The following is a 26,857-nucleotide window of genomic DNA, read 5'->3' as shown; positions in this document are numbered from 1 at the left end:
TCAGGACATGCCCTCAATCTTCAATCTCTGCTCTCCCATTGCGCAACTTCCTCTTCACCAACAATAGTTTGTCATTTTGTCTCAGATGGAGAATGTAATTTTTGTTATGGCATTGACGACTTCTCGGATGGTTTTGTTTCTACTCATGCTCAACACCTTGAAGGTCAATAAGAGCATCTACAACGGGAGTAACATTAAAAGTGGCTTAAGTGGTCCCATCATAATTTTTTTAATAAATCTAACCAATAAAAAAAAGAAAAAAAAAATGAAAGCAACGTTGCCTTTGCTGGGCAACATTGCCAATCTTCTTTTAAAAAAATCTCCTCCACCTCATTCACCTACCCCACCACTAACAAGCAATTCTCCAAGTAACTCCCATTGGAGTTGCTCTAAGCTCTCAACTTTGAGTTAATTTGTGACTAACCTAAAAGATAAATTATTTAATATTTTTTGTAAGTTTGAAGTGTAGTTGTGCATAATATATAATTTAAATTATAATTTTTTTATTTATATATTATAAGTGGGGTTATAAGCTTGAATTTGATAAAGCATAATAATTTTTTTAAAACTACCAAGCTTCTTTATTATTATTATTTTTTTACATTTTCCAAAAAAAAGCTTAAATTTTTTCATATGACTAAATTTTAATTAATTTTCTTAAAGTATACGACTCAGTTAATTATTTTTAGTAATTAAAATAATTGGTGAAAAATAAGACCCAACCAAATTAAACTTATCTAATATCATATATTGAAAGATCATACCAATAATTTCCAAAAAAGACTTATTGGTTCGTAGTCACTCCAAAAAAAAAGTAACTTTTAGTGACAATTTTTTAGTCATAACATATATTTTGTGTGATTAAATGTCACTTTTAGTAACAACAAAAAATTACCTGTGACTAAAAAGTCATACTTAATCACAAGTTGTCACTAATGTAGTTTTAGTCACAACTTATTATTTTTAGTGAAAAAGTTTGTTGTGACTAAAAATACATTTAGTGACAACAAATTGTGATTTTTGTGGCTAATACTTTTAACCACAGACTTTTTAGTAATAACATAAGTAAGATGCTTTTTTTTAGTCACAAATTTTTTGTTTTTAGTCACAAAATTTATTGTGACTAAAACTAAGATTTTTTGTAGTGTATATACTAAGGATATGTATATAACTTTACAAAATTTAGCAAAATAGTGGGCACCAACTACCAAGGAATTAGAACATCAAAAGTTATATTATATTATGAGTTTGTTTATACGTATGCAACTAGGTTTTAGTGAAAGGACTTATGATATAAATATAATTAACTTGTGTGGAGAATTAGTGAAAGGACTTATACATGCACGAGGCAGCCTTTTCAAATTAGTGGTGGCACCTATAGTTCCACAAAAACTGCATCTTCAATTATAAGGCATTTATATTACCTACCATTACTTTGATCGGTGCAATTTAGTAACAAGTCTCATATATTATATATTAAATTAAAGTATGTGATTCGTAATACTAAATTACACTAATAACGGTTTGCCATACACTAAGCATATTTTTGATAAAATGCCATTCACTCTTATTATTATTATTTTTAATCAAATGTCATTAAAATCTTATATTATTATTATTACTATTATTATAACATTTTTAATTAAGTAGTGCTAAGTCAACAGTTAGATTTAACACTTTTTGTTTTTGTTTTTTTTAACACGGTTAGTTTTAAAGTTATAAAACTAAGGTAACTAATTTTTTTTTTAAAAAAATATAAAAAATTCATCTAAATAAGGTAAATAAAGAGCCATAATAATTTCTCATCATATATTTTAAAATTTTATATTAAAGTATTTAAATTACTTTATCAATTATGTTTCAAAACTATAGCCAATTATGTGCTTAAATTTATTCTTTTATTTCTTTATTAATTATTTATTTTATTATTTAATGTATTTGTTTATCTCAACATATATGTACTAGTGATATAAGACATAAATATACATATTTCTTATTTTGTCGTATATTTTTTAAGATAATACTTATTTTAATTACTCTAGCCATTAATTAAATAATATATATTTTTATATAACTTTTTGTTGACTTAATTTTTTTTAAATTAAATAATTAATGTTTGATCAAACAAACTTTTTAAATTCATAGTTTTGATTTAGAATTTTTGAAGATTTTATTATATTGAATATTTTTTCTAAAAAAAATTAGAAAAAAATATTTAATTTTAAATTCAGATACACTATATATATATATATACAATAGTTGGTGCCTTGCCATTTAATCTTGGTTCCATCTCTGTTTGAATCAAAATGGAAAAGTTGAAGACTCTTTTTCTAAAAAATAAAAAAATTAATAATAATATTATGATCATGAAATATAAAACAGTAATCAACTTGTCCACACTCATGACTTTATTATACATGTACAATGACATTTTAAACGACGAATTTACCATACTTATCAACTTAAATCAATAGGGAGTACTTGACCCCACAATTTGATGGATACCTACTGAAAGGAAAAAGTATAGAGAATATTAATTTAGATTTTCTACCACTTTTCTTTTTGTGCTAGAAAAAACCTACCTTTGCCGACACACAAAGTTGGCGACAAAGTAGGACTTTCCCTAGCGCATTTATGCATCAAGAAAAATCTTTTTATTGGTGACATGTAAAAGCACAGGGAAAAGTTGATGCTACAACATCATGCATAGAAGTTTTTCTCGACGCTTTAGATATTCTTTGGTGCTTTATAACCTACTGATCATAGTCACGTTTCTCGCCGTTACTGATTTTCATCGCTAAAGATTCCTTATTTTAGCAATAAACCTTTGGCGTTAGTTTTTTCCGGTGCAAAAATTCATCTCTCTTTCGCAGCACATTTCCTATACTTTTTGTCAGTGCAAAAACGCATCGACAAAAGTTTAGTTTGTTGTAGTGGATATGATAGTTATACAAAAAGTATACATATGATGAATAAAAATTACATGATGTTTATCCTAACCTTTGAATTACTATAAGATAGTAGGAAACTAAATGAATATACATATATTTGAAAAGCAATGCATATATGCAGGGTTGAGTAAATTGCATCTTTCATATTCATATACATATATTTGTGTAATATATAGAGTAAAATATTTTTATACACTCTTAAAATGATTATATGGACCATTTATTCCACCTGCTATGGGTGGTTATAGATACTTCATCACATTTATTGATGATTTTTCCCTGTATGTCCATGTAGAGCTCATTCGTGAAAAATCTGAATTTTTGAATGTGTTTAAGATTTTTAAGACAAATGTTTAGCTTCAAAAGGGGAAGAAGATCAAGGCAGTTGATTCTGATAGAGGTGGAGAGTATTATGGGTGTTATGATGAAAATGGAAGGAACCCCGGGCCTTTCGCTAGGTACTTATAGGAATATGACATTGATGCAATATATATAATGCCAAGAACACCCCAACATAATGGAATAACTGAAAGGAGAAATCACACTCTTCTTAATATGGTGCAATGTATGTTGATTCATTCTAGTTTACCAGAGTTTTTATGGGGTGAGGTATTAAAGACTGCAGCTTATATCTTAAATCAAGTACCCAGCAAGTCTGTCCCAAAGACGCCTTATGAGCTATGGTCAAGTAAGAAACCAAGATTGCGTCATTTTCATGTTTGGGGGTGCAAAGCAGAAGTGAGGCCCTACAATCCACAATCTAAGAAACTTGATCCGAAAACCATAAGTGACTACTTTGTAGGATACAACATTGGATAAAGGGGTTTTACATTTTATTGCCTATCTCACACCACCAGTGTTATAGAATCATATAGAGTTGTCTATTTTGAAGATGAATTTGGTTCAAGTCAAGGGTTAGGAGAAATTGTTTTCAAAGAAGAATGCATTTTTATCCCTGTACCTGTCGCTTTCGCTCCTATTGATGACCCTATGATTGAACAGATTCCAGTAGAAACTTACGATGAACCTCAAAATCAAGAACAAGGAGAAAATCTTGATGTTGGGGATGATGAAGTTATGGTGAGAAGATCATAGAGAACCTGCAGGCCCGCTATTCCTGATGACTACCTTATCTATTTGCAGGAACATGAGTTCGATGCGGGAGACACTTTTGAGCTAGTCACTTATCAAGAAGCTGTGAGTAGTCCTAAATCTGTGTTGTAGATGGATGCAATGACAGAAGAATTGAGCTCTATGTCACAAAATGAAGTTTGGGAGTTGGTTGAAATACTCAAACGTTGCAGACCCATTGGATGCAAATGAGTGTATAAGATCAAACGTGACTTGAATGGGCAAGTGGAAAGGTATAAGGCTAGGCTTGTGGCTAAAGTCTATAGCTAGAGAGAAGGTATTTATTTCAAAGAAACCTTTTTACTTGTTTCTACCAAAGATTCGTTGCGAATCATTATGGATATAATGACTTATTTTGATCCAGAACTCAATTAAATGGATGTGAGGACCGCCTTCTTGAATGAATATCTGTCTGAAGATGTTTACATGACTCAACATGTTGGTTTTGAGATGCCTGGCAACGAACACATGGTTTGCAAGCTCAAGAAGTCTATCTATGGGCTTAAACAAGCATCAAGGCAGGGGTATCTCGAGTTTGATATGATTGTCACCGCAAATGGATTCAAGGAGAATGTAGTCGATCAATGTATATACATGAAGGTCAGTGGAAGTAGCTTTATTTTTCTAGTATTGTATGTTGACGACATCCTGCTTGCGTATAATAATTCTGATCTATTGTCTGAGACAAAATAACTTTTGTTTAGCCACTTTGATATGAAGGATCTTGGTGAGTCCTCCTATGTGCTTGGGATTCAAATCCTTCGGGATGGGGCTAATGGTATTCTTTGTTTGTCTCAGAAGACATACATTGATCGGATCTTGAAAAGATTCAATATGCATGCTTGTTCTCCTGGGAAGGCACCAATAGTGAAGGGTGACAAGTTCTCAAAGGCTCAATGTACACAAAATGATAAAGAAAGAGGTGAAATGAAAGTCGTCCCTTATGCGTCGCTGGTTGGTAGCTTGATGTATGCTCAAGTATGCGCACACCCTAATATTGCTTTTGTTGTCGGCGTGTTGGGTAGATACTTGAGTGATCCTGGACCTAGCCATTGAAAAGTGGCTAAGAAAGTCATGAGGTATCTTCAGGGTACTAAGAATCATATGTTGACTTACCTGCGAGCTGACACTCTTGATATAGTTGGGTTCAGTGATGTCAATTATGCATATATCCGCAGGATGCGTGGATGATAAAAAGTCTACTTCAGGCTATATCTATATGATGACTGGAGGAGCTATTTCATGGAAAATTGTCAAGCAGACGCTCACAACTTCCTCTACAATGGAGGCAGGGTATATGTTGTGTTATGAGGCTACTTGTCATGCAATATGGCTGCATAATTTCATTTCAGCATTGAGTGTTGTAGACTCTATTTCGAGGCCACTGAAATTGTATTGTGACAACTCCACAGCAGTAGCTTTCTCTAAGAACACTAGGAGTACTTCTTGTTCAAAGCATATTGATATAAAGTACTATTTTGTTAATGAGAAAGCCGACGAGTCCCTCATTTCTATTGGGTATAAGCCAGCAGACCCACTAACGAAAGACTTACCTATATGTGTGATTTTAGAGCACGTTTCTCGAATGAGATTATTGGGAGCCTAGCTCATCGAGCTCAATGTGAGTTTTGTTATTTATGTATTGAACATGCTAATATTTTGTATGGATTGCTTATAGCTTGTGTTTTGTTATGAACATGCATCATGATATTTGAATTCACTTCTCATTGTTGTTATTATATATATATATATATGTTTATATATATATCATTGTTTATTGAAGCGACAGGTACAAAAAGAGACGAATGCGCATAGTCTCAATTTGTTGCACCTCATGCATGTTCGGTTTGATAGTAAATAGTTGTTATTTATTTAAATGTCTAAAAGGCCAAGTTATATGTAATATGTGTATCCTATCAGTATAATATTATGTAAGATTTATTTGACTGCCCTATTTGTGTTAGACAATATTGTGGTGGTTTGATTATATTGTCCAAATGGGAGAATGATGAAATTATTATATGGACTAATATAATCACAAATATTATTCCATAATCACAACCATTGACTAAAATGTCTATCAATTGCTAATAACCATAATGGGATGATTCACACTTACTAATTGCATTAGAGGCACCCTAATGACTATGTGTTGACCCATTAAACTATAGTCCACCACCACTATCATAATGAGCCCAATTATCTCACTAATACCCCTTAGGGTAAGAGGGCATAATACATATGGGGTATGTAGTCGCAATTGTGAGAGGTGTGGTATTTTAGTAAGGGTTGCTCTCCATAAATTTCTCTATTGCATTTTGTTCTCTTTGTGGGTTGTTCTTGTGTATTCTACCGATTTGGAGTGGTCATGATGGCTCAAGGGGATGGAATGCATAACTTTGAAGGTATGTTCTTTATTGTGTAATTAATACTCTAAATAAATATTTTGATCTTGGATGATAAGATGAGCATTGAATGTGTTAATGAGGTTTTGTTGATATGCGCATAGTATTGTAATCTTAACATATACACCTCACACTATGAAATTTCTTAGTTTTAGTCACAATAAATTTTGTGACTACAAGTAAAAAATTTGTTACTAAAGAAAATCATACTTGTGCCATCACTAAAAAAATTCGTGACTAAAAGTATTAGTCACAAAAATTAAAATTTGTTGTCACTAAATGTATTTTGTCACAACAAACTTTATCACTAAAAATAATAGGTTGTGACTAAAACTACATTATTGACAAGTTGTGATTAAGTATAACTTTTTAGTCACACATAATTTTTTATTGTGACTAAAAGTAGCACTTAGAGCACTCACATTGAGTGCTCTACTCCATCCTTTAAAATACCTCATCAAAACACACATTTTTCTATTTTACCTCTAAGTTTTACATTATACCATATATCAACTTCTCTATATATTTCTTTACATCATTTAAATATTATATCTTTAAACATATTTTATTACTTAAAGTAAAATAAAATAGTTGAAAAAGAAAAAAATAAAATAAATATATACTAAATAGAGAGAGAAAAGTTATAAAAAAATATTAAAATATTATATAAAGGATATGTAAATGTTATGTAAATGTAGATATGGATTAATTGGAGTTTGTGCATAGCTATTATAAATATATGTATAAAGGAGCTGATGGAAGATGTTTTTATGAGTTTTAGCTAAATATTATAAAGAAAGTGTAGTATAAAATATATCACAAAAACATACATTTTTATAATTTACCTCAAAACTTTTACATTATACCATACATCTGCTTCTTTACATTATTTATATATTATATTTTAAAAAATATTTTACTTATTTTAAGAAATAAAATAATTAAAATAGTAGTATCACACTCATATATATATACAAAATTTTATAAAAAAATAATAAAATATTTATAGCTTGATGAATAGTATTTTACTACATATAAAGAAATACTATTCATTTAGGTAAAAAAATATAACTTTACATAATCCAATGGAATGCTACTTAACTATTTTTTCTCTATATTATAAAGAATAACACATTTTAGCTCATCCAATATAAATGCTCTTAGTCACACAAAATATATATTGTGATTAAAATATTGTTACTAAAGGTACCTTTATTTATTTGTAGTGTAATCATAAAATACATGTAAAATCGATATGATTATGATTGATAAAAAAAATAATAAAAAAAAATCCATGAAGATTATGATTGATTACACTTTATTATGTGGTCGTACGTTTAGTTGTGCGTGTGATACACACTATAATATATCAGAAGTTTTGACCGACACTACTTATCATTACTCATCAATTAATTCATGGATCTATTATGTTTTATTTTTATTTAAAATAAGTTAGATATTTATTTAATCGTTTAGTTTAGTATGTGGAATTCAAAGTATTATAATTAATGAAAATGTTATTGCAGAATAATGTGATTGTTGGAAATATGAATCATATAAAATATATTAAAATAGTGTGGGCGCACCAACTATCAAGAATATACATCTAAAGTTCTATTGCAGAGGATTATTAACAATAATTTCCTATTTCAGTCTCTTAGTCAAACTTAGTCTCTGAAAATATGTGTCGGAGTATTTTTTTTTAAATTTTTTTTATGCTGGTGTTTGTTGTAGTTATAATATATATATCTTGTAAATTTTTGAAAAATTCCAAATAATTTACAGTGTCAAAAACAAATTTGTATATTTTCGAACACGCGTGGTAAACCAAAATATCAAGAAATATCAGGAAATCTGTTTTCGATACTGTAAACTATTAAGAATTTTTTGAAAATTTACAAGAAAGATGTTGTAACTACAACAAACACTATTATAAAAAAAATTGGAAAAAAATAATATTCCGACTTGTGTTTTTGGGAACGGAAGTTTACTAAGAGGTTTAAATATAGAAGGTTGACCACAACACTCATCTATATTTTATTATATTATGAGTTTGTTTATACGTATGCAACTAGGTTTAATTAGTGTCAGATAAAGTTATAATTAAGAGAGTCATGGCCACAAATTAATTTAAGTGGAAAATTGTATTTCTCTCTCAATGAACTTGGTGTGGAGAAGTAGTGAAAGGACTTAGTGGGATGTGCCAAGGAAAACTTGCTCCATGCACATTTGATTTTAGTGATGGAGCCCAAATATATAGTTTTATTAACTTCAACTGCAAGCTTCACAACATGCAATTACGACGAATTAATAATAATAATAATAATAATAATAATAATAACGTTTAGTGGAGGGGAAAATGGAGAGAAAAGAAAAGTTTTGAGAGAAAAGGAAACAAAAACATTTGTTTGGATGGAAAGAAAAACTAGGTGGAGAGAAAAGAAAATTACCAAATAATAAAATGAGAAATATATATCTTTTAATTACTTTTAGTGGATGTTTGTTTTGAGTAGTTGAGTGATATTGGAAAGTGTAGAAGACCTTAGGATGAAGTTAATATTAACTAAAGTGTATAAAATAGTTTACTTTACCCTAGTGATGCACACGAGACATATAATTGGCGGGGAGTGCTTCCCAGTCTCTGTCCCCATTTATATTTCTAATTCCTGTCCCCGCCCCATCCCCGCTTATTTCCCGTTGGGGACGGGGTGGGGAATCCCCTATTGGGGCGGGGAATCCCCACGATGAACCCATTTATTTAAAAAATAAATTGTAAATTTTATATGTAAATTAAAATATTGCATAATATTTATTATTTAAAATATTAAACATTATCCTGATAAAATTTAAAATATTAAAAAAATTACTACTATACTACAAAAACACATAAATAAAAAATACATATAAAATATTATAAAAATTTAAACGGGGTCCCGTCAGGACAGAGAGTGATATTCTCGTCCCCGCCCCATTTAATATTTGGGGAATGAAAGTTATCTCCGTCCCCGCCCCGTTCTCCATTTAGACGGGGATTCTCCATCCCATTAGGGGTGAGTCCCCGTGGGGCCCCGTCTCTATGGAGAAAATATGCATCCCTACTTTACCCTTAAAATATATGTGGGGTCCACGAAAATTATTAACTTTACCTCTAAAAATTAAAAAAAAAAGAGTTTTAGATTCTTATTTCCACTTTCACCCTACCACCATACTAAACACCCCATTATTATTCTCTAACTCCCATTAATATTTTCTTTCTATACCCAACCAAATATAAAAAAGTATTATATAGTGTAATGGTCCAACTAGGGGACCCACAAATTATGCTATAAAATAGCCTTATGTGCTATAATAGCTCTTACAATAAAGCTACCTCCACTACTATATTTCTTTCTTTCAACTCTCTCTCTCTCTCTGTTGATATATATATATATATAAATATTTATATATATGGGAACTGAAAGTATGGAATTATTTCTGGAAAACAAGACAATTTTAGTGACGGGTGCCACTGGGTTTCTTGCAAAACGTACGTGAAACCTCTCATATATATATATATAATTACGTACTTTATTATATATGTGTATATATATATATATAAATATATAAATAGTTTATTTACTGATCAGTACATATAATTGAATGGAAGAAGATGCAGTTTTTGTGGAGAAAATACTAAGAGTTTCGCCAAAAGTGAAGAGGATTTATCTTCTTTTAAGGGCTTCAGATTCCAACTCCGCAACCCATCGCATGCATACTCAGGTTCATTTTTAATTTCCTTATTATACATTATATTTATACGCACGTACGTACCCAATATATTTATATATATATATACAAAAACATGCATGAACCATGGTTATATATATATATATATATATGAGAGTTCCATTTTGTTTTTCTGTTTTTTATTATATATAAATGGGTGTGATATGACTTGATCATAATATATAATTCGCCCCTAAAATTACTAAACATGTAGTCGTGGTTAGTTGATCGGCCCAAGTACCATAGTATTAATATTGATTATATATATATATATATATATAAAACCATATTTATGGGTAACCCTTCCACGCATGCATACCCTAGTGACGTCTTTTTTTATTTGCGATACTTGGATAAATTATATTCAAATTGTTTTTTTTATATAACAACGTACATAATAGTTACAAAATACATTCCGTCAATTTTAAAAAAAATTTAAATTTACAGTGCTGAAATGAGAGTTTAAATAGTCTGATTTTCACGCGTATAAAAAAAAATCAGGCATGTGTGCAACTGACTGTTTGAACTTTGATTTCGACATAGTAAATTATTCAGAATTTCTCAAAAATTGACAGGATATACATGTTATAACTATAATGTACGTGATCATGCAAAAAAAAAAAATTGGGTTATAATTTCTTCAAGTACTGAAAATAGAAAATACTGATACGGTAAGGACAAGAGTACTGATCCCCTATCTAAAGAAATTCCTATATATATTTATTTAATGACATGTTTGACCACAAACTCCATAGAGTGCATGAGTTTGGCCCACCCTCAAATTAATTAATGTTAAATTGGTACTTGCTTGATCTCATATGTTTATTTATTTTTGGAATTCATTCTAATATATTAATTATTCTAAATAATATATTAATAATTAGGTGATAGGAAAAGAAGTGTTCAGGGTTTTAAGGGAAGAACGAGGCAAAGATTTTGATGGTTTCATAGAGCAAAAATTAGTAGCAGTTGCTGGAGACATTTCATATGAAGACCTCAGAATTAAAGATGTTAATTTAAGGCATGAGATGTGGAATAATTTGGACATTATTCTCAATTCTGCTGCAACAACCGATTTTTATGAGAGGTATTTTAATTACAATTGTTTTTTTTTTCTTTTTTATAATTATATATATATATATGACACGTACTCTAAATTAATGAATTTTTGCAGATATGACGTTTCTCTGGGAATTAATACAATGGGAGTGGTGCACATGTTGAACTTTGCCAAGAAATGTCTCAAACTAAAAGTGTTTCTTCATGTATCTACTGGTAATTAGTCTAACTTTTTTTATTGATATATATATATATGATTTAAGTTTGTTTTTACCAGTTCATTAGTTTACTTTATTGACATATATTTGAGTAAAAGTCTTTTCCTTGCTTAATTTAATTTCTAATTAAGAAAATAAGAGAATCGTTAAGGGGTACCACTGATGCTTAACACCACAAGGAGTTGACGTACTGATATTGGTGCAATCCAATATCGAGTCTCACACATTTGGATTTAATAAATATTATGTGATATCGCCAACCAATTATAAGACGTCATCTCATGTGGTATTAGACACCTTAAAGTGCTAAATAGAAACACTAAAAAAATAATTAGATCGAATGAATATATACAATTCAACTATACTGTGTATTAATTAGTATATAAATATTATATAATGTTGTTTAATTATATATTTTTTATATTTGACTAGAAAAATATGCTCCCTTTTTTCCATGAAGCTTATGTGTGTGGAGAAATGAAAGGAGTAATAGAAGAGAAAGCCTTTGAAATTGGTGAAACACTAAAGAAAAATATTAGCTCCAAACTTGATTTTGAAGTTGAAAATCAACTTGCCCAACAAAAATTGTATCAACTTGAGCAACAACAAGCTTCACAACAAACAATCACAACCACAATGAAGGAATTTGGCATTCAAAGGTTTTATTTATTTATTTAATATTTAATTTTATTTTTAGTCATTTTTTTTATCAAATATATAACTATGTCTATTTATATATCTTAATTTGTTTTTATTATTATAATAATAATAATATGTCTCTTGCTAAACACACAAAGTAAATTTAATGAATGAAAAGGGCAAGACTATTTGGATGGCCAAATACATATGTATTTACAAAAGCAATGGGAGAAATGTGCTTAGAACAATCCAAACATGATGTTTTCATCAATATCATACGTCCAACAATGATAACCAGCACTTACAAAGAGCCATTTTCTGGTTGGATTGAAGGTTTAAGGTAATTCTAATAATAATAATTATGCGTTACTTTAATATTAACTATTCGATTAAGATTAATGATCCATATTTATAGTTTTTAATTAATATTTCTAAAAATAAATTTTGATTTTTTCAAATTTTTGAAAGGATTACCTGATGAAAAAACGTGTATTTATTATGAAAATATAATATTGTAAACTTTTCATTTTTCAAATGCATGTCAATTTCTAAATATAGCTAGTGTCTCTCATTGATTGGAAACAACATTAATTATGACAAAAAAATAACTAAATTCAAAATTAATGTAGAATACAAATATTTATCTATTGGTGACTTGTTATACCAAGTTACAATATTACCACATCATCATAATTGTTAGTACCCATAAATAGTAACTATCGAAAAGTCTTCTAATTATATATATGTACTAATTAATGTGTGTTTTTTTTAATAATGGAATCATTAATTAGAACCGTTGATAGCGTTATTATTGGATATGGCAAAGGCAAGGTAGATTGCTTCTTGGGAAGTCCCACAGTGGTAATTGATATGGTATGTCCTTATATTAATTTGCTACATATTAATAAGTAAATTATGTATCTATAATATACACATATATACAATTGCAGTAATATATTTGAAAAAGACTGAATTATTAAATGGAGAAAAAAAAACTTTAAAGATATTTAATAGTAAAAATCCTTTTAGAAATGACTTTTTTTTGTAATAACATTAATTTCGGTCCTGGCTTTACTTATTTTAAACTGCTTTTAGCTTCTAAGATTAAAAAAATGCTTTTGAGAGAGTGGGTAAAAAAATAAAAGTGTTTTTTTTTTAATTTAAAAAATATTTTTTTAGAGGCTAGAAATTCTATATATCTTTTTTAAAAGACTTTTTTGAGAAATTATTTTTGTAAAATAGAATAATTTTATTATTCTTAATTTATCTTTTTTAATTAATATTCAAATACTTTAAAAATAACTTTTTATTAAAAAAATATATTTATATAATAGTCATCCAAAAAAATAAAAAAAATAAACAACCCCTGTCAAATGGGGAAGCAACGATATATTTTTTTTTTAGAGTTTATATATTTTTAGACCCTACGTTTTGCCTCATTACCTGTTTGGACCCTGTGTTTTGACAAATTATTTTTTGGACTTTGTATTTTGTAAAATAGTTCAAATAAGCCCATAAACCTGATTTTGATGAATAAAAAAATGAATATAACAACACAGTTCTTAAGTAAAATGACTTTATTTTTGTTCTGAATTGTTAGTTTGATGAATTATTTATGATTTTAGTTCAAAAAACATTGATCAAAATCATGTTTAGGGGTCTATTTGAACTAGTTTAGAAAATACAGAGTCTAAAAAATAATTTATCAAAACACAAAGTCCAATTAAATAATGAGCCAAAATACAGGGTCTAAAAAGACATAAACCCTGTTTTATTTGTTGAGAATATTGGTGCATATGTGTAAAAAAGTTAAGAGTCTTGCATTTTTATGTTATTATATTATTTTAATTTTCTTTTTCTAACAATTATTGTATTGAAATAAATTGCAGATACCAGCTGACATGGTGGTAAATGCAATTATTATGGCCATACAAGCTCATGAAAAAAAATTCTCTGGAATTATTTACCAAGTTGGGTCCTCAATGAGAAATCCTATAAATATGTCTCGAATATATAATTTGACCTTTCGTTACTTCACTAAACATCCATTGATCAACAAAGATGATCAAAAGTCCATCAGAGTTGGCAAGTTCACACTTTTCAAACACATCACTACTTTCCAAATCTTCATTGCTATTCGATTCATCTTACCTTTCAAGGTAATTTAATTATGCGCCTTTTGGTAAAATGTCATATTTTTTAAAGTTATTTTACACTCTAACTTAGTTTTAATAATTATTTGCAAAATGACATCCCATAATTTAAATAGCTAGTCGAACATTTAGACACGTGGTCGAAAAATTCAAACATTCGGTCGAAAAATTTAGGCAACTGGTCGAATTTTAGACAAAGGTCATTTTGCAAAAAATTATCAAAAGTAGGCTAGAGTACAAAATCACTTAAAAAAAGAAGCTATTTTCACCAATTTCTCTTTAATTATTGCTCTTTATCTTAATTTCATTTTTATGTGCTCTTAATTTCATAAAAAAAATATTCTTATTTTTTATTTTTATTTTTGATTTGATGAATGCAGATATGGTACCTGATAAATACTATAGCAAATCTTGGATATAGCAAGGAGATGCATAATAGAAACATGAGGAAACTTGAGGGTCTAATGTATTTGGTACAACTTTACAAATCATATGTTCTCTTCGAGGGCATGTAAGTTATAATATATATTTTTTTAAAAAATAAAATAAAATAAAAGATTATTATGTAAAATATAATAGTGAATTTATATAAATATACCATTGAAATTGTACTTTCAACTTTATTTTCTTCAGATTTGATGATACAAACTTGGAGAGGTTGCAAGAAGATGCAAAGGAGAATAACAATAATGTGAAAGTAATTGGATCATTTAATTTTGATCCAAAGTCTATTGATTGGGAAGACTACTTAATCAACACTCACATTCCTGGCCTCACAACCTATGTTTATAAGTGATATAATTACACGAGTATAGCTATATAGAGTGTTGGACACCATAAACTAATATTATAAAATAAAATAAATCCACATTATTTGTATTAGTTGTGGTTACAAAAAATGTTTCTTTAATTTAATAATTTCTAATGTTATTGGTAATTTGGTATTACTAGGTATTATCAAATTTTAATTTTTAATTATGTAGCAATTACAAGTACCATCAAAATAATTTGGTAATTTGTATATGTTGTGTATGTTTATCAAAATAATCACATAAATGAAAGAAAATTGAGCTACATATTGCTAGTGAGATTCTTTTATATTATGTAGTGTTTTTAATTTAATGTATTATTCATAATGTAATAAGACTATATAATTTAAAAGTAATCATCTTAGAGATCGAGCACACAAGAAATTATGTATTTAGAAGTATGTTACCATTGAAATTTTTATAAAATTGGGGATTAATTTGTTGTTTGATTTAATTGAGAAATAAATAATCTTTGGCGTAGATTAGAAAGAGTGTGAAGAAAATTACTCTTAAAGGATCCCGATGGCAGATTGGTAATGGATGATAATGATATCTGAATTCCTAAAAAAGATGGGGTTTGTTCTCTTTCTCCAATTCCAAGCTCTATTATTAGTGATCACTACAAAGAAAGAAAAGTTGCCAACACGTTTTTGCGCTGGTAAAAGTCCCTAATTGTACCAGCAAAAGTCTAGATACGTAAACACATGATGCCTGACATTGGGTCTGACCATTACAATCTCGAGCTGTCCACATGGATAATAAGTAGATATTCTACTTGGTTATTATTCCACGTATTTACCTGCCAGCTGTACCCGAGTTGAGTGAGTGAACTCGTGCTGAATTTTGGGTACAACATTTGCCCCTCAAGCTCTTGCTTGTGTTTGATGTTGTCACTCTCTGACATACACAGTTGGGGCATTTAGACTCCTTTCACAAAAAATCATGTCTGCCCACTACTCGAGTACTGGACACGTGGTTCCTTGTGATTGGCATCCGTTCGGGTTTCAAGAACTGAACTGACTAACCCATCAACTTTTTTCCTCGAATTAATCCCATCGAACGGTCTAGGTCAATTTCCTTGGTTTACGTATAAATAGGGTGATTAGTTTCAGACCTCACCACCTGTGCATTAAAAAAGTTTCATTTTTCAAATTTTCAAACTTCCTTCTTCTTCCCAAGAATTCCCAAAACCGTTCATTGTGCCCAAATACTCTGAAGCTTTCCAGGAGCTTTCCGTGGTTTGAATCTCATCCTCCAATCACCGAATATATTTCCTGTAAGTATCTCATCCCTTGCTTTGAAAATTTTCTTTATTCTTCATGATCCAAAGGATTTTATTTTTTTAATTGTCCTTTTTTTTTCAAAGCAACGTTCATTGTTCGGTATTGTTAAGCTTTTTATGAAAGCCAATGGAGGGTAGGTTTCGACTTTAGGCTCCATAAGTGAAACCGAATATGTTTTTACAAAAAAAAAGTATCCATAAGACTGGGTAAATTTCTGGGTAATCTGGGGTAGTTCGGACCTACACTTAAATATGTGTAGACAATAATTTAATTTATTGGTAGGTATTACATATGGCAGTAGCTTATTGGGCCACGTGGCTGTGTATTAGGTTCTGACATTTACCTATACTTAAATATGTGTATGCAATAATATAATTTATTAGAAGGTAGTGTTGAATTATTATTTTAGAAATTTTTTAAAATTAATTATTTATAGATGATAAATTAATTTAATTAATTAAAAAACAAACAACTTTTATAAAATAAAATAAACATATATTATAAAATGTTCAAACAAACAAACATAAAAGATAAAATGTCCATAATAATTTATCTTTATAGTTTTGAATTAATAAACATAAAAAAAAACTACGAATCATCTTATTCCTCTAGAATTGAAGTGACGGGAGAATTTCTGACATTTGTATCAAAACATTGATCTGACGGAGGCAGTGGCATCATATTGTTTTTCCTTAGTATTTCCACAACAATACTTAGTTAATCATTTGTAGAATCAAGTCGGTTGTTTACTTTATCAAGGCGTTGGGCTAGCTCATCATATGTTGACTTATTTGACTCATAAAACAAATTATAAAATTTTACTACTAAATGGGGAAACAATTTCTAAATTTTATTAATAAAATCCCTTTATTTAAAATTTACCCTTATGCACACTATTTTTTAATTAAATTTATTAATAAAATCCCTTTATTTTATTTGGAATTTTTAAAGATGAACGCTTTTAAAAATTAAAAAAAAAAAAAATTTTGGGTCTTAAATTATTTATTTTAATAACATTTTAAAAAATTACCATTTTGATGTTACATTTTAAAATCAAATGAGTTGATCATTGAGAAAAAATTAAAAATTATAAAACATTAATGTTTTATTTGATTACTTCATAAAGACTTTTTTTAATAGAAAAAAATATGAGTACATTAAGTTTATCACTTGTTTGGAAAAAAAAAATTCATAACTAAACTTTTTTATCTTTCCAACTATTTTTTTACCAAAATATTTTTTATATGTTGCCAAACAATATTTATTGATAATATATGATTTTTATCTGAAATTCAAAATGAAGTTCTTGTCTTGAAAGGATTCACAACTTGCCCGTGAAATCCAAGCTCGAAAATTCGTATAGATTAAGCTGCCTTGTTTTTTTGTGTGCATGAGAGCTTGAGAGATAGAAAGGGAAAACGTGAGAGATAGAGAGGAAGAAGACAATTGGAGAAAAAGAGAGAGAAATTTATTATAGGGGCATTTTTTGGAATCCAAGGAATACTAGAATAAAAATGTGATGTTTTTTTAGTTTGGTATCATTTTGTTATACAGTACCACTTAATGCATTAAAAGTCAAATTTCCTTTTTAATTTTATAATGGGAAAAATTGGAAATTACTAATTATAAATTAAGGTTGTGGTCTCCTATATATATATGTATCATCTGTCTGCCATCCCATTAACATAAAAGAAAAGAGAGACTCTTCTCTCACAGACATACATATTATATAGGAAGATCTAAACTCTCTATGCAATCTCTAACAATAACCTCAGGTTAGTGCTTTCGCTCTTATGTTCATCTTTTTCTTTGATTTATCAAATGATCTATAGAAATATGTTTAAGATTTTATATTGAAACAATTTTAATAACATAATTAAGATATATGATTATGTATTGAAATATTGATATTTATGCTGCTCGAGTATTTCTTAAATCTAACACATATATGTCTGTACAGAAACCCCTATCCCTCTTTTCCATATAAAGGAATCAAACTCTTATCCCCAATCTTATCACTCTGCTGGTTTTAAAAAGATAGCTGTAGAAAACTTTATCTTTAACATGTGATATAAAACTTTTTCTTTTATTTTTAGTTTACTGTATGCACAGTACACTATTTAATTTTTTTCCAAAGCATACAAGAAATGAGTAATGGATTATTGATATTTGGCCATATATATATATAAAAAACTTTTGAAAAAAGCTTTGACTTGTGGTATTGTTCGTTCCACATCATCTATATAAGTTATATATCTCTGAAATGTGCAGTTCAGCTAGCATACTAGACATAATCAACAACAATGGCCAAGGCCAACCCATTACTCTTCCTGATTGGATATGAAACCTGATCATAGATATAAAACATATGATATAAAACTTTATATATAATTTTTAGTGTACTGCATCCACAATACACTATTTAATACGTGTCACTGTTGCTGGCAACGCCAACCGTTAATAAATATTTTCGTTGTTGGCAATGCTAACCGTTAATAGGTGTCGCCGTTGCTGGAAACACCGACAGTTATGCACAGTACACTATTTAATTTTTATCCAAAGCATACAAGAAATGAGTAATGAATTATTGATATTTGGCCATATATATATAAAAAATCTTTTGAAAAAGCTTTACCTTGTGGTATTGTTCGTTCCACATCATCTATATAAGTTCTATGTCTCTGAAATGTGCAGTTCAGCTAGGCATACCAGACATAATCAACAACAATGGCCATGGCCAACCCATTACTCTTCCTGAGTGGATATGAAACGTGATACTAAATATATATGTGATCCTAAAGAAAGAACAGATGGGTCATGGAATAGTAATTGAAAGTGAAGGAACGTCCACCAATCTTTTCCATTTAAAGGAATCAAAATCTCATCCTATTATCAGTTTATTGACATAAAACTTTTGAAAAGTATCTTTGAAAACACAATACCATTATGGCTGCTCTCTTTCATGGGGAAGGAAGTAGTAGCAGTGAGTTATCCCAAGGTCAAGCCCATTTGTACAAGCATATGCTTAGCTACATGAGTACTATGTCTCTGAAATGTGCAGTTCAGCTAGGCATACCAGACATAATCAACAACAATGCCCAAGGCCAACCCATTACTCTTCCTGAGTTGGTCTCTGCCCTTCAACTTCCTCTGAATACGAAAAGGTGGCTGTGATATCTTTGAAATACAATACCATTATGGCTACTCTCTTTCAAGGGGGATGAAGAGTTGTAATTCATTCTATTATATATATATATATATATTTAAAATAGTAAACTAAATTTTATTAAAATTATAGACAATGTTTACAACTCTAAAGCTAAGCAAACATGCTTTTCACATTGCTTCTACCTAGTATATATATATCTTCTATATAAAAAAGTTTTTAGATAACATAAATTCTTTGTTTTAAAGCTTTAACGGAATATTCTTATATTTAACAGAATATTCTTATATTTAATTGTAGATTGTAAATATGACTTAAACTTAGATAAAATTAAATAAATAAATAATTAAAAAATTAAAATAAGATATTTTACAATGATAATTATTTAAAAATAATAAAACCATACACTTCGTAACTTAAATAAAATTTAATTAAACTTAAACTTCACGTATTAGAATAATATTATATATTATTCTAATAATATCCACGTATAATATTCTTTAATCAATTAGCGACAAACTTAAACTTAAAATCCACATATAATATTAATATTATATTAAACATATAATATATAATATCTTATTGTCACTATCAAATACAAAAACTAGAACAAATATAAACTTAAAAAATGAATGAGTTAATTAAAATAGGATATTTTAAAGATATTTTATGATAATTTAAATAATTAAATCATATTTATTTAAAAATAATAAAGGCATACATATTATTTTTTATCTTATAAATTTGTGTGATTGCTAGTTTGTTTTTTTTATCAAGTAATTGAAGCTCTTTTTCTTCACCCAATTCACTAAAATACATTGTGAGATACATTAGAAACTAAAAATAGTTGATGCATGTATATTATTGTCTACACTATGACTTTTTCTATTCTTATTTCATTTCTATTATTAATTTCCTTTTAAATATTATTGTAATTTATATATATGTCATGTAGCTATGTAAATATATATATATGTTAATGTTGTTTTTAGATGTCATATATGTAGAGATTATTGATATAAATATTTATATATACCACAGAATTATAATTCATTCTATTATATATATATTAAAAAAAAAACAGTAAACCGGTTTTTATTAAAATTATAGACAATGTTTATAATTTTAAAACTAAGCAATCGTCCATTGCACGTTGCTTCTACCTAATATATATATATCACTAACAAACAAACTATCATTTAGGAACAATCTTCTAGTCCACAACATAATTTTTTTGTGACTAAATATCAATTTTAGTTATAATAAATTTCTTTTGCAATTAATTAGGAAATAAAATTTAGTTACAAGTTCCCACAAATGTAATTTTAGTTAAATTATATATATTGATAAAATTTATTGGGACTAAAAACATATTTAATCACTACAAATTATAATTTTTGTGATTAATACTTTTTTAGACAGGATTTTTGTAAACAAATAAAGTAAAATGATATTTTTTTTACTCACAACATTTTAATTATGCTATTTGTTCACAACATTTTTTTACTCCAGGAATTTTTGTGGTCGAACTAGCATTGCCCTGATTTTTCCTAACTAGTCAACCAATCTAATATTCCAAGGTAAAAACATAATTTCATACTTAACATAAATATTGTATAAATATATATATATACATACACTATAAGAAATGTCAATATTAGGGCGGGATGCATTAGAGGCGGACTTGAATCCACCTTTAATAATTTTTTATTTAAAAAAAGCATTAGTGGCGGACAAAAAAATATTAGCGGCGGAGGGTCCGCCGCTAATAAAGAAGAAGAAAAGTGTGGGAATTTTCCCAAGCATTCATCTGAATGGGTATTAGTGGCGGACTCACAAATTATTACTAGCGGACTGCGCGCCACTAATACCTTATAGCGGCGGGTCCAACACATTATTAGCGGCGGACTTCCTGCCACTAATAAAGTGTAATTATGACCGTTTTTATAATAGCGGCGGGGGTCGGTCGCTAATAATGCCTCTAATAATCTTCTATATAAAAGATCCCAACGCCCCTTTCATCAGTTTCCCTTTTCCCTTTTCCCATTTCTTCAATTTCTCTGTCTTCTCCGCCCCCAAGCCCTTGTTCTCCGCCCCATTCTCCATCATCTGCCCACCCTCTAGAACCCGAGTCGCGCCACATCCATCAACCCCCCCACCCGAGCCCCTCCACACCCACGACACCCCCCTCCCGAGCCCCTCCACACCCAAGACACCCCCATTCGAGCCCCTCCACTCGAGCCCTCCACACCCCCCATGGTATGTGTTTTAAATTTTATTGTTTAATTTTTTTAATTTTTGTTTAAATTTATAACATATTCTATTTTTGTGTCTAAAGTCTGTTGCTCCGCTTTGAAATTAGTGGAAAATTATATTTTTATGTAATTTATGTATATATTATTTTGTGTATGTGTTAGAAAATTTTGACTATGTGTTAACAATTTTATATATGTTTGAGTTTTTAAAATTTAAAATAATATAAATTGGTTACTTATAAATATTTTATGTGTCATTATAGATGTTCTAGGATTTTCTGAGTGCATGATTTTAAAATTTTTGAAATGGTCGTATTAAACTGTTATGCTACCGAATTTTTCATGAAATTTAATTAAGTAAACTAGTTTTAATTTTTTTTGTTATATGTTATGTGAACAGTAGTTAATTAGAAATTACTTTATTTTTTAAGTTTTAATTTATTTTCTCTTTCATTAAATAAATAATTAAAAAAATTTAGTGTAAGTTATAATAATTTGATTAACTTATGATATAATTTTATAATTATTTAAGTTAAATAATTATTAATTTAATTTTAAAATTTATCAGTAATTATCAAATTAATAAATTATTTTAAGAAAAATTATTATTTTGTTTATTAAATAATAACGTCCCTGCAGGAACTTAGACGTCACATCCTAGGCATCGTGAGTTTGGGGACTCGTTTGGATCATCTTCGCAATAGTGTCCATATGCTTATTACCCTTCACCACTAGCACCACAGTTTGCTTCACCGCCATTGCCGCGTCCTAACATTGGTGAAGATAACCTGAATGTTAATGAATATTTCTCTCATGGTTTGCCCGATCCAAACAATAATAATTAGTTTACATTTTTTAATTAAATTAAGACAACTGATATTTTATTATGTTTATTTTATGATTAGTTTATATGTAATTTTGTTTGATGAATATTAATTGTGTTATTAATAATTAATTTTAATTTATGTTAAATTTAATTATATTTAAATAATTATTATAATTTATTTATTTATTATTAAATAAATTTAAATGGATTTTATTTTTTATTTTTTTAAAAAGATTATTAATTAATTACCGGCAGATCGCGTCCCTATTAATCCGCCAATATTAAATAAGTCAAATGCGTTGTTAACTACTTTGTATACTGGCGGAGTCCACCCTTAATAATCTACCGGTATTAATATATTATCAGCAGAGTGCCAGTCCGTCGGTAATAACCATAATTACCGACCAACTATTACCGGTGGATTCTAGTATTATTACCGACGGAACCTATTTTGTTGTAATGATACATACACATATGTTTGTAGAGGAACCCTTATCCCTCTTTTCCATATAAAGGAATCAAACTCGTATCCCCATAAAAAGATAGCTGTAGAAAACTTTATCTTTTACTTTTAGTGTACTGTATGCACAGTACACTATTTAATTTTTTTCCAAATCATACAAGAAATGAGTAATGAATTATTGATATTTGGCCATATATATATAAAAAAAAACTTTTGAAAAAAGCTTTGACTTGTGGTATTGTTCGTTCCACATCATCTATATAAGTTCTATGTCTATGAAATGTGCAGTTCAGCTAGGCATACCAGACATAATCAACAACAATGGCCATGGCCAACCCATTACTCTTCCTGAGTGGATATGAAACGTGATACTAAATATATATGTGATCCTAAAGAAAGAACAGATGGGTCATGGAATAGTAATTGAAAGTGAAGGAACGTCCACCAATCTTTTCCATTTAAAGGAATCAAAATCTCATCCTATTATCAGTTTATTGACATAAAACTTTTGAAAAGTATCTTTGAAAACACAATACCATTATGGCTGCTCTCTTTCATGGGGAAGGAAGTAGTAGCAGTGAGTTATCCCAAGGTCAAGCCCATTTGTACAAGCATATGCTTAGCTACATGAGTACTATGTCTCTGAAATGTGCAGTTCAGCTAGGCATACCAGACATAATCAACAACAATGCCCAAGGCCAACCCATTACTCTTCCTGAGTTGGTCTCTGCCCTTCAACTTCCTCCATCCAAAACTGGCTTCGTCCATCGTCTGATGCGCCTATTAGTACACTCTGGCTTCTTCACAGCAAAGAAAGTTACTAGCCAAAATGAAGAAGAAGAAGAAGAAGAAGTTGCATATGGGCTCTCACCTTCATCTCGATTGCTTCTGACTAAAGGCAATAATGAGGTCCCAAGCTTGTCCCCCTATGTTCTGTACATTCTTGATCCAGTTGCTTTAACATCATGCCATTTGCTTGGAAGTTGGCTCCAGAAAGATGCAGCTCCAAGTCCAACAACGCCGTTTCAGTCAGCTTGTGAGGGGATGAGCTTTTACGAGTATTGGAGCACGAATGTTAAAGTTGATCATTTCAATGAAGCAATGGCCAGTGATTCAGGAATATTGAAGGTTGTTATTAAAGATTTCAAGCCTGTTTTTGAGGGAATAGATTCATTGGTCGATGTAGGCGGCTGTACGGGAGAAGTCTGCAAGATTCTCATTGAAGCATTTCCTCACCTGAAATGCTCAGTGCTTGAACTATCTCATATGGTTGCCAATTTTCCTAATACAGAAAACTTGAAGTTTATTGAGGGTGACATGTTTCAAGCAATCCCTCAAGCTGATGCAATTCTACTCAAGGTGCGTTTGTTTGCCATATGAAATTAATGTTATGTATACATATAAAGTGCTATTGTTTCTTAGTTTTTTTCTTTCTTTAAGAATTTCGATAAATAACACTATATATATATATATATATATAGTCTATTTTTCGTGGTTGTAGTGATGAGGAAGCCCTGACCATTTTGAAGAATTGTAGAGACGCTATTTCAAGCAATGGTGGAGGAAAGGTTGTGATAATAGACATGGTAATAAATAGCCAAAGAGATGAACGTGAAGTATTAGAAGCTAAGCTCTTATTTGATTTGTACCTAATGGCTGTGATCACTGGGAGAGAGAGAATCCAAAAAGATTGGGAAAAGCTCTTTTTGGAAGCTGGTTTCAATAGCTATAAAATTACACCTGTATTTGGTTTAAAATCACTAATCGAGGTTTTTCCTTGATAGAATCAAACAAGATTAGTATATATTATGCGACCCCTGAAATAAGCATATGATTACAAAAACATTGTCAATATGCAAATTTGTTCGTCAGCAAGGGGAACTCTAGTTTTTTATCCGAAGACTTTCCTGTATAATTTACTTTCATGTAATGGAAATGGAAATAAAAGCTTCATGATCTAGAGATCTTAGTTCTGTGAGTAACTATATGGTGGAATTGTTCTGTCGAATAGATTCATTTCTTGAATTTAATTAATAGATTTGGTCGACACTAAAACAAATGTATGATTCACAATTAATATAGTTGGTTAGTAGATATGGATTTTAATGGATGAATCAAAATGTTTATGCCAATTAGTAGTTGGAATTAGAGGTATCTAAATGTTCTAATAGGGTCGGGTTATGTTGCCCAGATTTGTTTAGCACATTGATCCATTTGTGCTTCGTGTTATGCTTATAATAAACATATTTTCTAATAAAGTCGTTTCATGCTTGACCAATAACGTGTTAGTGTCCATACAATGTTAAAAATTTGTGATGAAGCATTTGGCAGTAAAATATTTTAGATTTAAAGTACATGATAAAGATGTAAATTGATAAATAAGATTGTCGTATTAAAGTTTCGAGTTAAGGTATTTGAGGAACATGTTAATAGATAGGGGTATTCATCCAATTCAATCTGCATTCTAGTTAAAAACCAATGCAATTTAGTGTGAAAAAAAATTGTTATTTTAGAAGACTATTAATTTTTGTACTTTCTCAAAAATATTTATAATATATTTCCCTATTTGAAAAAGAAAATTTGTAATCAACATAAAATTATATGTTAAAAATTCAAACAATAAAATTTTATATAATATCCACATTTGAATTTAGCGCAAAAAATACTCTTAAAAAGTTAAAAAAAAAATAAAAAATTTGAGTATTAGTTAAGATATTTTCATTTGTATAGATAAAATGTGGATTGAATTAGTTACTTTTAATGTTGAAAGTGCACCAATTTGCACAAGGTTTTTTTTTTTTTTTATTTATTAATTTTTTTTTTTTATGTATGTGGGTTTTTATAAAACGTTTTTAAAAAATCTGCAATATTAATAATTTTTTTTAATATATGGAAATCTGATTAAAAAGTTTCCAATATGGAAAATTATAGAAAGTATAAATGTTGAATCTCCATAAGCAATTAGAATGAGTGCCAGAAACACTAATCACCCACCCTTAGGGGTCCGACGTCCTCGTCGGCCACACTTCCGGCTAGGTCAAGAATCTGATACCATTTGTAACGCCCCACGTCATCTGATTAGGATTGACTTGATAGTCATCCATTTAAAAAGGCAGGATTTCTTATCCTGGATACCCCAGCATTGTTTGAACACCTGAATAGAATTATGTTTGTTAGGCATGCCAGATATGATTTGATATCATAATATGACTGTTTATGAGCATATGAGTTTTCTTGCTGGGCTTCGGCTCACAGGTGCTCTGTGGTGCAGGTAAAGGCAAAAGGAAGCTGGACCATCCTTGAGTTGGAGAGCTTAGGTGATGACGTGTACATATGCAGCTGCTTGACCAATACTTGGGCGAGGTTTGAAAGAGGAACTAGGGTTAAACCCTGTTTTGCCGCTTAGAACGACTTGATGTAAATATTTTCTCGTAATAGACCTTTAAATTATATTTTTGGGATCCCAATGTATATAGTAAACGTTCTAATGAGACGTTATATCTTAACCGAAATTTTTAATCCCTAAGCCGCTAATCATACTTAGTTACACGTTGGCCAAACGACTCGATTAGCGAGTTTAGCACTGTTTGCAATGTGCACTGTAACGGTCCCTGGAGTTGGGGCGTTACATGTGTAGTCCCATACCTACACAGTCTAAGAATCATCACACTTAACCTTCCCTAGAAGATGTGGGATTGCACAGCTTTTACCCGTTCTTTCCCCCTGCGAATCAC

At 29.5% G+C, this 26,857-nt stretch overlaps 2 protein-coding genes across 2 annotated transcripts; both read left to right on the top strand.

Moving 5' to 3' along the window:
- The first annotated feature begins 9,879 nt into the window (after window positions 1–9,879).
- Window positions 9,880–15,131, top strand: LOC133792680 (probable fatty acyl-CoA reductase 4). Its single transcript, XM_062230589.1, has 10 exons — window positions 9,880–10,013; window positions 10,143–10,246; window positions 11,137–11,339; window positions 11,427–11,527; window positions 11,990–12,188; window positions 12,347–12,508; window positions 12,960–13,041; window positions 14,058–14,327; window positions 14,702–14,832; window positions 14,955–15,131. Exons 1-10 carry the CDS (start codon window positions 9,935–9,937, stop codon window positions 15,115–15,117), a joined length of 1,494 nt encoding a protein of 497 aa, XP_062086573.1. The 5' UTR covers window positions 9,880–9,934; the 3' UTR covers window positions 15,118–15,131.
- Window positions 15,132–23,502: 8,371 nt separating this feature from the next.
- Window positions 23,503–25,097, top strand: LOC133790174 (trans-resveratrol di-O-methyltransferase-like). Its single transcript, XM_062227708.1, has 2 exons — window positions 23,503–24,482; window positions 24,605–25,097. Exons 1-2 carry the CDS (start codon window positions 23,664–23,666, stop codon window positions 24,902–24,904), a joined length of 1,119 nt encoding a protein of 372 aa, XP_062083692.1. The 5' UTR covers window positions 23,503–23,663; the 3' UTR covers window positions 24,905–25,097.
- The last annotated feature ends 1,760 nt before the right edge of the window (window positions 25,098–26,857 follow it).

This window comes from Humulus lupulus, chromosome 7, assembly GCF_963169125.1.
Source record: "Humulus lupulus chromosome 7, drHumLupu1.1, whole genome shotgun sequence".
Lineage (NCBI taxonomy): Eukaryota > Viridiplantae > Streptophyta > Magnoliopsida > Rosales > Cannabaceae > Humulus > Humulus lupulus.
This window is presented reverse-complemented; position numbering and strand designations above follow the sequence as displayed.